The sequence below is a fragment of the Mus caroli genome, chromosome 15 (assembly GCF_900094665.2).
Source record: "Mus caroli chromosome 15, CAROLI_EIJ_v1.1, whole genome shotgun sequence".
In the NCBI taxonomy this organism is placed as follows: Eukaryota; Metazoa; Chordata; class Mammalia; order Rodentia; family Muridae; genus Mus; species Mus caroli.
Window position 1 is genome coordinate 78,319,369 of NC_034584.1, and position 10,927 is coordinate 78,330,295.

Here is a 10,927-nt window from a genome sequence, read left to right on the forward strand (position 1 = left end):
GGTGGTCATTTTCCTAGCTCAGCCTTTCTCCAGCGATTTCCATTGGTCGCTTGCTTTCTGGGCTTCAGAGTCATCCCCCCACCTCCCATCCCCCATCCCCCTCACCTCCCTACCCCCCAACTGCCAAACTGGATAGTGTCATCCCTTCTGGTGAGCCCATCTGTGCTGTGTTTCCTTTATGAAACCATGGCACACACTCCAGTTTCCATGCTAGAATGTGCTGACTGCAGGGCCAGAGTGCTTAGAAACCACCCAGAACATCAGACCTGAGTTCTGGGCAGAGCTACTGTGCCGCCCAGCATCACACATCCCTAAGCATGGCTGCCTTCTCACTTCCTAGGAGGGTCTGGGCCAGCTTTTATGTTCTCAGACCTTTGGGGGCTGGCTCACCCACATCTTTGCCATCAGGGCCAGCTCTCATCAGTGTTACCCAGGTGAGGTGCAGAGCTAGTTCTCCCAACTGCAGCAGGTGCCAAGGGGCAAGGGGAGGAGGGCATCACCCCTGCAACCCACACCACTGTTGTGTTTTATAAAAGAGAAAAAGAAGCCAGGGGTATGTTTGGTGTGGGGGATGGAGGTGCCTCTGTGGGCCCATGCTGAGGCATCTTTTCCCTCTGACATATCAGCCACATGATGGTATCATATAGAATAGAGTTTATTCAGGGCATGGGGAGGGGAGTTGAGGGGGTAGTAGAGACAAAGAAAGAGAGAGAGAGGGGGAGGGAGGGAGGGAGGGAGGGAGGGAGGGAGAGAGAGAGAGAGAGAGAGAGAGAGAGAGAGAGAGAGAGAGAGAGAGAGAGAGAGAGAGAGAGAGAGAGAGAGGCCATGAGCACATGGGAGAGAGGGGGAGGGGAATGGAATGGGGAGAGAGGGGAAAGAGGGTAAGAGAAGAGAAGGAGGGAGGAGGGGGCAAGCAGCCCCTTTTACCTTTTATAGTGACTCAGGCACACCTAGCTGTTGCCAAGTAACTGTGGGGCGGAGCCTAGAAGGAATGCCAACCACCACATCAAGGCAGATGAATGGCAGGGCCAGCTCTCCGGAGCTCTCACCCTCAGGGCTGGCCCACCTGTGTCCCCTCCCCCACCACCAGGGTTGTCTCCGCTGTCCTGTCGAGGTGCAGGGCCCACTCTTCCCATGTGCTGCAGCTACTGAGAGACAGGGATAGCTCTCCTGCCCCCATGACCCTGTGGACAGTTTCCCCTACTGCTGGAGGTGGTGAGGGGTAGGGGGCATCAGGACAGACAGTGGCAGGGTCAGCTCTTCTACATTCATCACCTTGGGACCTGCTCACCTTCATCTTCATCCCCAACCCCCACCCCCACCCCCAAGGCCAGCTCCCCTGTGCTGCCTGGGAGAGGCACAGGATCTGCTCTTCCAAGTGCTATCCCCAGTGAGAGGTGGGGCAAGCTCTTCAGAGCAGCAGCCAATGTGTGGCAAGGCCAGTTCTGCACAGCCCCTGGACATCTATGTGGCCCCTGAGGGCTATCTTGACTAGGGATGTCCCAATGTTCTATAGTGGTAATATGAGTGACGGACATCAACGTTGACCTCTGTCACTATGTAGCCATGAACCCAGACATGACCCTCAGCAGCATCTCAGGCTGGGACCACATCATGGCCCCAGGTGGCAGGGCTGGCCACTTACACACAACAGGCTATTCCTCGCCACCCTTGAATCTCCAGTTCCATCTCTTTTCACAATGCCCAAACCCTCCACCTTTTCTTCTCTCCCATCTATCCACCACATATTCGCACATTGTGTTGGCTCCTGCTGAAGACTGGCCATGTGAATGGCTGGCCCCTGGGTGATATTGTCCATCCATACTTTGTGGCATGGTAGCAAGATGGTCTCTACAGTCTGCTTGTGCCGTGCACCCTGGAGCTGGTCTGTGGGCAGCATGGCTCTGCAGGTCTCTGTCTTCTCCCTCACATACTGGGCTCCATGGTGGTAGGCAGGCTCTGGGTGTCTATGGCCCACCCATGCTGTGGGGCAAAGGTCATGTCTGGGTGGAATGGTGGAATGCAGGTCTCTGTCTGTCTTCCTTCTACCATGCTGTGCTGCCTGGATTTGGTTTGATTTGATGATTTGATTTATATGTCCTAGGCATAAAACAGCTGTGGTCACCAAGCCAGGTATCAAGCTAGGGTGCACAAAGGACTGCCATCTGCTCTGCCCCTGACTGATAGAAGAACAGCACCAACAACAAGGTGTCTCTTTGCCCAATGCCAGGGGGGGGTTTCTTTTTCTTTTTTAAAGAGAGTGTCTCATGTACTCTTGAAGTCTAGGCCGGCCTTGAACTTCTGATCCTCCTGCCTCCAGCTTCTGAGAGCTGGATTACACATGTCCGTTCCCATGCCTAGTTTATGAGGTGCCGGGGATTGAACTCGAGGCTTCCTGCATGTTAGACAGACACTCTATCAATTGAGCTCTATCTCCAGCCTCCATCAGTCATTTTGTCATAGGACCAACACAGTCCTTTAAGCAATAACAGCCACCAAAATATGCTCATTGAGCCCATTTTGTGCCTGGTGCTATTGTAGGCACTGACTTTTAGTAGTGAGTGGGAAAGATGGGTTCCACCCTGCAGAGCTCCTGGTTTGATGGTGAGACAGCTATTAGGCACCAGCCTGTGTCATCATCTGATCTAGCATGGCTGCACACCGGGTGTGATGGCGCATGCCTTTAATCCCAGCACTTGGGAGGCAGAGGCAGGCGGATTTCTGAGTTCGAGGCTAGCCTGGTCTACAAAGTGAGTTCCAGGACAGCCAGGGCTACACAGAGAAACCCTGTCTTGAAGAAGAAGAAAAAAAAAAGAATAGTTTTAGCATGGCTGCAAGCCCAAGACCCTTGTATAAGATAAGGATGTTGTGGAAGACTTCCTATAGGAGGAGGTACCAAACTCATGCCAAGAAGAAGTTGTGAGCCATGTGAAGAGCTGAGCAGAGTTTACAAGACATGGGGACAGGCAGTGTGACATCAAAGTAAAAGCCCGAGGCACTGGCAGAGAACAGGCAGGCATTGTGCTATAGGGAGAGGACGGGAGGGCTGGGGAAAGCTGGGGAAAGTAGCTTGTGGGTGCAGAGACTCGGGCTGAGACCTGGAGACTGGCTTTATTTAGGAGCCTTTGGCTGGGTGTAGTGGCTCCGGCCTGTAATCCAGATACGTGAGAGATGGAGGCAGGAGAATCAGGAGTTGAAGGACCACCTCAGCTTGGTGACTTTGAGGTCAGCCTGAGCTACATGAGACTGTCTTGAACAGCAAGCGAGAAAGCAAGCAAGCTTGGTTGAAGCAAGCAAGCTTGGTTGGAGGGCTGCTCAGAGGGAGGCAGAGGTGCAGGCTGGACACCATGAGAAAAAGGCAGTGGAGAACACAGTTTGCTGTTGGGGTCCTATCCTTGGTGTTATGTTTCAGACAGTGATTGTCTGGATTGATGGAGAGGCGGGGGCAGGGAGGGAAGTATGAGAGACCCCATGATGCCATGGAGTCTTGGAAGACTAGGGGCAGGAGTTCTGGCAGTCTTTCAGTGGATTTAGGGTACTTCGCTCATCAGCAACTTAGAGGAGGAAGCTGTCTGCAGCCACCAGGGTGGCAGAGGAAGTGAACAGAAGCCCTGCCTTCCACCTCCGGACGCGGAACCTGTCTGCGTTGGGAACCTGGTCACCCTCTAAGCTAGTGGGCTCCATTTCCTGGTTTGAAAAGAAGCAGCGGGTGAGTGCATCAAATCTTTGGCCTGTGGGATCCCTGAGCTATTAGAATCTTCTACCTGTTCACATGCCCAGGTAGTGGACCTCAGAGAGGAAGGTGGAGCGGTTCCTTGAATAGAAACCCAGAGGCACATCTCAGCTGGGAGCTCACAGTCAGGGAGATCTGCCAAAGGGGAGCCCCGCATCCAGCCACATTGCTGAGGCCATTGCATCATTTTACTGAGGAGCTGTGAGTCCCGTCCCCACAGGAAAGCTCTGACTACCTCCCCCACAGCCAGATGAGCAGTTTACAGACCAGAGCCCCTCAGAGCTTTACTGCATGAGAGAAAGCCGAGCTCCCCACCATGAAGAAACTGCCGTTTGGGGCAGGGAAGGAACCCACCTGGGACCGGTCACCAGAGGCAGTTTCAGGTCTATGTGTACTTGGCTGGACACAGGGTCTAGCTTCGCCCTGTAGAGTTGCATCAGAGCCAAAGAGAGAGCGTGCTGGTCTATAGTCACCCAGTCTGAGTAGGAGGAGCTAGCTGGGGCCCAGGCTCCCCACCCCAGCCCAACTCTCTTTTCTCTTGCTCAGTTTGTGGGGTTTGGGACTCATTCTCAGGGGGCTCTGGCCTTTTGCTCCTGGCTTTGGGGTAGGACTCAGTTTCCCAAAGTTCCCAGGCCATAGCCAGTTTGAGGATGGTGGCTCTCAGCCCCCCCCCCCTCCGCCCCAGTGCCTCTTCTTCAGCACAACTCTCAGGTTCCTTGTTGTGAATGTCTTCCAGTTTGACCCCAGACCTCCAATATCTGAGTGAGCCTGGGAATCTCAGGCTCGTGCAGAGGCTGAACGAGGGACATACGGGAAGAGTCAAAGGTGGCCATGCGGCAAATGAAACTTCCAGAGGGGAAGTGGGTGGAAGAACCAGAAGTAGGTTAGGGAACCAGAAGGGGTCCATTAGCTTCTGAATCTGATCCTTTCTGGGTACGGGCAGGCCTGACAGTGCTCATCACGAGGTTGGCTGTGGGGGATGGGGAGGTGGGGTGGGATGGGACTGCTGGTCTCAGTCTCAGGCCTGACACTGTGCATTGTGAGGCTGAGACGGGGGGCGGGGAAGACACGACACACTGTTGGTCTCAGGCCCATCACGAGGATGAGGAGGGACTGCTGGTCTTTCACAAGGAGCACGAGCTCTGGGCTTCATGAGCAAAAGCCCTGACAGACCACACCCCAAGTCTGGGGGTGCTAAGCCAATGGGTGAAAGACTCATTCAAAACTGGAGGCTAGATGGGCCAGCCTCCCTCTGTGAGGCAAGCTAACATGAATTGGGGAACATGTCTGGGTGGCTTTGGCCTTCAGCCTGGTCCACCCCATCTACATCTGGGAGAGTCTGGTTTGTTTTTCTACCTGTCTTGGATTCAGAGACCCTGAAGGGATGGATGGACGGCCACTTCACCCCACTGGTGGGTGCTTACCCTCATACAGATTAACCCAGAGCTCCCTTCCCACACTTGGCTGATGCTCTGTGGAAACTGGGGTTCTGACCTGGATGTAGAGAGAGGGTTGAGGTTCCTGGCCAGGGGTAAAGGGCAGGCTTCCATGTGCCTGGATGACAGGGAACTTGTTTGCTTCCCAAGCTTTTGCCCAAGCTGTGCCCTCAGCCTGTGCGTTATTAACCTTCCTTGTTGTCGTGAGAAAATACCTTGACAAAAGGAACTCAAGAAAGGGAGGTTTGCTTTAGCTCCCACTTTGAAAGCACAGCCCCTTCAGAGGGAGCAGGAGGCCGCTGGCCAAGCTGCATCGGAAAGAGGAGAGACAAATGAGGTTTCTCAGCTTGTTCTCTTCAGTTTCATTCAGCCCAAGACCAGCCTATGGGACAGTGCTTTCCTTCTTACACTAAGGGCATCTAGGCATGCCCAGAGCTTTGCCTATCAGGTGAGTCTGGATCCCACCAAGGCGAAAATCAGGATAAATCACCATAGCCTGGTAACTTGTCTGCCCCTGCAAGGTTTGGTTGACTTCAGGTGTCTCACACCAGGCTTCATTCCTCACCCTTGGCCCTCAGTGTCTTGCCCACTCAGTGTCCGACTCCCATCCTCCATCTCTCCCAGGCTGAATGAAAGAATGAACACATGGTGAGTCTTGGCCTTAGAGACAGTGATGCACTCTCCTGTCTCTTCCAGGGAAGGCAAGGAAGAAGATGGAGTCAGAGTTCCTCTACGACCTGTTGCAGCTCCCCAAGGATGTAGCTCAGCCCATGGAGGAAGAGCTTCCACGAGGTCCTGGTCCTAGTGGGACAGAGTTGTTGGATCAGGGGAGGGGGAGAATGTGTGACCAGCTAACTAGAACGAGACAGGTTGTATCTGGTGACCACTCATGTATCCATTCACCCATCCATCCATCCATCCATGATCCTTCCATCCATCTACCCATTCATCCATCCATCCATCCATCCTTCCTTCCATCCATTCTTCATCCATCCACCCACCCATCTACCAACCATCTATCCATCCACCATCCATCTATCCATCCATCCATTCATCCATTCATCTACCATCCATCCATCCATCCATCCATCCATCCATCCATCCATCCATCTACTATACATTCATCCACCATTCATTCATCTATCCATCCACCTATCCATTCACTCTCCATCCATCATCCATCCATCCATCCATCCACCTTCCATTCTCCATTCATCTTGTCCACTCACTCATCCATGAATCACCCATCCCTTCATCCACACACCCATCCACACATTTATCCCTCCCTCCTTTTTTCCTTTCCTCCATCCCTCCATATTCACTCATTAGCTCACTTGTGTCATCAGGAGCTGACCCCAGGCCAGCACATGACTGCAGTGCTCCATGTCTTCTCCCACCAGGAGTGGGTATACTCCTGGTTTTGAGAGATCAAACATCTAGTAGGTCACATAGCAGGTTATATTTTATGAGCTTGGGCAAGTCAGTCCATTCCCTGACTCGGTTTCTTCAATGTTCATTGAGATCAGCTGACCCACAAAAGCCCCAATGGGCCTAATACTTTCTTGGTTTTACAAATTTAAAATGTGGAGACCCTGCTGACCAAGATCTCAGGAAAAGAAATGACCAAGCCAAAGGGGGCACAGAGGGACCCCAGTGATCCACTCTGGCCAGAAGTGCTTAGCAGCATAGGTGATGCCTACCTCTGCCTGGCATGTCCCTTGCTCTCTTGGGTTGTTTTTTACTCTAGGCAGGTAGGCAGGGTTTCTAAAAGATGCTACACATCTGACTCATGACCTTCAGAGTAAGGGGTGACCTCTGAGTTTACGTGTGTACCTCCAGTGTGAAGTCCTCATGAGGAAATGTGAATGACAGGCAGGGCTAGGCTCTACCAGGAGCCTGGGATCAGTGGGTGACCTGAAGGGAGATAGCTTCCAAGGGCCCTCAGGGTTCTCACACATATCATACCTACCTCTGCTTCCAGGAGGAAAGAAGAAATATCTGTCGCCCAATTCCAAGAGGAACCCCAAGTTTGAAGAACTGCAGAAGGTACGCCACCACCCCCCCCCCAGTCCTGAAGTCTCTGGAGCCAGGCTTGGTGCCCCTGACTTATAGACACAACACCCCTGCCCACACCCTATCCCAACAGTTCTCTCTTTCATGCCAAGAACATACCCCTTCTTTCCTCCGGAAACCTCTGTTTCTACAGCTCTCTCTTGGAGGCAAACTAGGCCTTGTAACCAAGTGCCCATTGGCAGCTCTTGTCATCACCCAATTCCCTAGCCATGCCTCCAGGTTTAGATGTTTGCCACAGCAATGGTAACTCCCAGGTACGGAAACCTCACATACCAGGATGATAGCTCCTGGCTCGCGGGCTCAGGCAGGTGTCTGGGAGATCTTGAGGTGGGGAAGATCTACTCGAGCTCAGAGCAAGTTCTGAATGACTAGGGAGAACTTTCTGGAACTTGACTAGACCTTGAAGAGTGGGTAGGAGTTGCTGACCTGGCCAAGTGAGTCCTATCCCGTCAGCTGTCCCTGGTGACCAGCAGGTGCTGATGGAATGGATCAACGCCACACTCCTCCCAGAGCACATCGTGGTCCGCAGCCTGGAGGAAGACATGTTTGATGGACTCATTCTGCACCACCTGTTCCGTAAGCAGAGGCCCAGGCCCCACCCCACCGCACCGGTGTTTCCTAAGCAGCTGCTCCCGGGGATTTGAAGCCAAGTGTACCTGCCTTGGCCCCACAAGTGGCTTCCTGCACCACCACAGCCCTGGGAGGGAAGGAAACCCCTCATGGCTTTCAAAGATTGTAGAGCTGGGGAGGTGGAGACCCTGCCCACCCTGGGCCGAGGCAGAGCAGAGCTGTGGTTCCAGCCAGTGGCTACTGTCTGTGCTGCCACGCCTTCTGCAACTCTGTTGTTAGGAGCTGGGGCATCGTCTGTCCCTGACCTTAGAGTGTCCTGTGCTGCTGGAAGGACCCAGGCTCTCCTGGGTGAGACATTGCAGAGGCAGGGGTGGCTCCAGTGTGCCTGGAAGTGATATCTGAAGTCAGGCTAAGTTCCTGCCCGTGGCTAGTTTTCCTACCCATGTCTGGTCTGCAGATGTCATGTGTAAGGAAAGGGGTTCTGGAAGCAGTAGGGCCCAGAACTATATTTTCAGAGCCTGCTCAAGCCACACGATTCTATAGAGCTTAGCAGACAGGCTCCAGAGTGATCCTCTGGTTTTCCCTGAGGCTTCTGGGTACTTCTCAGGGAGCAGGCACTGTCAGCTTTCCAAACAGCTCATTATTATTCCTTCCTCTCCCTGGCTATGGGTGAGGCACAATGGTCCAGGCGTGTAGTGTTAATAACCATGCTACTCTGTAAGAATGGCATGGCCACCACAGGGCAGAGACTGAGGCGTGGGCAGAACAGTCAAGGTGAGGTGGGCCAGAAGGGGTCGCTCAAAGGGTTGCAACCTGCTCACATACATAGTCCATGTGCCCTGTTGGAACCCCCATTTCTTATGTGAATGGGGGTTCCTAGGATGCTGAGTATGTTTGATTGAGGCTTCTGGGGTTGCCCAGGGCTTAGCACCATATACCCATAGCTCCATGTACTCTAAATGCAGTCTGGGACTATTCTCATAGATAGCCCCCATGACAGCTGCTGGGCCCACTTCTCAGCCCTGACTGTCCTTTTGCTCTCAGAGAAGCTGGCATCGCTCAAGCTGGAAGTGGAGGAAATCTCTCTGACCTCGGCCAGCCAGAGGCACAAGCTGGGGGTCATCCTGGAGGCCGTCAACCAGAACCTGCAGGTGGAAGAGAAGCAGGCCAAGTGGAGCGTGGAGAGTATGTGAGGCTGAGCCAGGCCTGGGGTGTGGGGGGTGTGGGGGGTCGGGGGGGGGACCATCTCTGCTGACTGCTCACGTAACTGATAAATGACACATTCATCTGCCTTTGAACCATCCAGGGCTGGTAAGGACGCAGGGTCCTCAAGCAGCACCTAGAAAGAACACAGATGGACATGAAGCCAGGTGTCTGGTGGAAGAGAAACTGGGGTGCAAGCATGGTCCTGGGGCGACCACTGCAGCCCATGTAGCACAAGGATAATGACTTCCCAGAGACACAGCCTCTGCTGAATCTAAAAACACCACACTTCTCAGCTGGAATGGAACTTAGACCAGGCTCATTCATTTTGTGCCTGTTAACAAATGAGAGAGCGCTGGGCATGGTGGCACACGCCTTTAATCCCAGCATTTGGGAGGCAGAGGCAGGCAGATTTCTGAATTCAAGGCCAGCCTGGTCTACAGAGTGAGTTCCAGGACAGCCAGGGCTACACAGAGAAACCCTGTCTCGAAAAAATGAAAAATCAAAATAAATAAATAAATAGAAAAAACCCAAAACCAACCAACCAACCAAAAAAAACCCCAAATGAGAGTGCTATCACAGACACACAGACACAGACACAGACACACACACACAGAGAGAGAGAGAGAGAAAGAAAGAGAGAGAGAGAGAGGGAGATTGAGATCTGTTCTGACCTCAGTGGCCTGCACAGGACAATTCTGAGGGTGGCTACAGGTGTTAGTGGCCCCTCAGCTCTGAATCTCTGTCCTCTCCTCTCTAGCCATCTTCAACAAGGACCTGCTGGCCACCTTGCATCTCCTGGTGGCCCTGGCCAAACGCTTCCAGCCGGACCTGCCCCTCCCAGACAACGTCCAGGCGGAAGTCATCCACATTGAGGTACTTGCTAGGCGGTGGAATGGGGCTGGTCATCTGAGAATATTGTTCCACAGCACTGTGTTTACATGGGGCCATTGTGTGGGAGTGACTCCAGGGGGCTATGAGGAATGTTATATCATATCAGGACAGCAGTTGGGGGCTGGGCTGGCAGAGACCCAGGAGGGAAAGAGGAGGGCACTGGCCAGCAGCCAGCTCTGCCTGGCAGAGGCAAGAATGGGAACACTAGTAGGGAGGTCAGTGTGCCACCATAGTTCCTGGGGCATAGGTAACCATCTCTCCATGGCCACTCTTAGTAAATGCCTTTCATTTGTCACCCATGACCACATCCTGTCTCCTCTTCTGAGAAACCTTTGCTCTCTGGCAATGATAGCTTGTGTTCTATGTTGTGTGTGTATATGCATGTGTGTACATGTGTATATGTATGTGTATATATGTATGTATGCATGTGTATATGAGTACATGCATGTATATATGTGTATATGTGTGTATGTGTGTATATGTGTATATATATGTGTGTATGTATATGTATGTATTCATGTGTGTATATGTGCATGCATGTGTGTGTACATTGGTATATATGCATGTGTATGTGTGTATGTGCATGCATGTGTGTATATGTGTATATATGTGTGTCTGTGTTCCTTCTACTCACCTTACATACTTAGCTGTGTCCAGTTGGGCCTGATCAAACCCATTCCCACCTTTCCCAAGCCTTTGCTGAAAGTTCAGTACTGAGTCTTTCCATGGCTTTCTCAAACTTCTGTAAATCAGGGGTAAGGCTGGAAGGCAGCTCAGCAGGTAAAGGTGTTTGCTGTCAAGTCAGACAACCCAAGTTCAACCCCTAAGACTGACATGGGAGAAAGAGGAGAAATGACTCCTGAAACTTGCTTGTGACCTTATGTGCACACACACACTAAACAATAAGTGGAAAAAAAAAATCAGAGGTGACCATTAATTTGTCCATTCACATTCATATCAACACATATTCCTTCACACACACACACACACACACACACACACACACACACACACACAC

At 52.4% G+C, this 10,927-nt stretch overlaps 1 protein-coding gene and 1 non-coding gene across 3 annotated transcripts in view; one reads left to right on the forward strand and one right to left on the reverse strand.

The window, feature by feature from the left end:
• Window positions 1-2,091: 2,091 nt before the first annotated feature.
• Window positions 2,092-2,235, reverse strand: LOC115029460. Its single transcript, XR_003835036.1, has one exon. It is a non-coding gene; the product is annotated as a small nucleolar RNA SNORA48 (small nucleolar RNA).
• A 1,356-nt stretch (window positions 2,236-3,591) lies between these two features.
• The window catches only part of Parvg (parvin gamma), an 18,434-nt gene continuing 11,098 nt past the window's right edge, over window positions 3,592-10,927 (forward strand). The window contains exons 1-6 of one of the 2 annotated variants that reach the window (XM_021183763.1): window positions 3,592-3,709; window positions 5,866-5,961; window positions 7,151-7,215; window positions 7,716-7,818; window positions 8,857-8,997; window positions 9,776-9,891. In XM_021183763.1, the coding sequence (XP_021039422.1) occupies window positions 5,883-5,961; window positions 7,151-7,215; window positions 7,716-7,818; window positions 8,857-8,997; window positions 9,776-9,891 (504 nt within the window). In that variant the 5' untranslated portion in view covers window positions 3,592-3,709; window positions 5,866-5,882. Of the gene's footprint in view, window positions 3,710-5,865; window positions 5,962-7,150; window positions 7,216-7,712; window positions 7,819-8,856; window positions 8,998-9,775; window positions 9,892-10,927 lie in introns of both variants that reach the window. The other variant, XM_029469890.1, reaches the window with a different exon arrangement.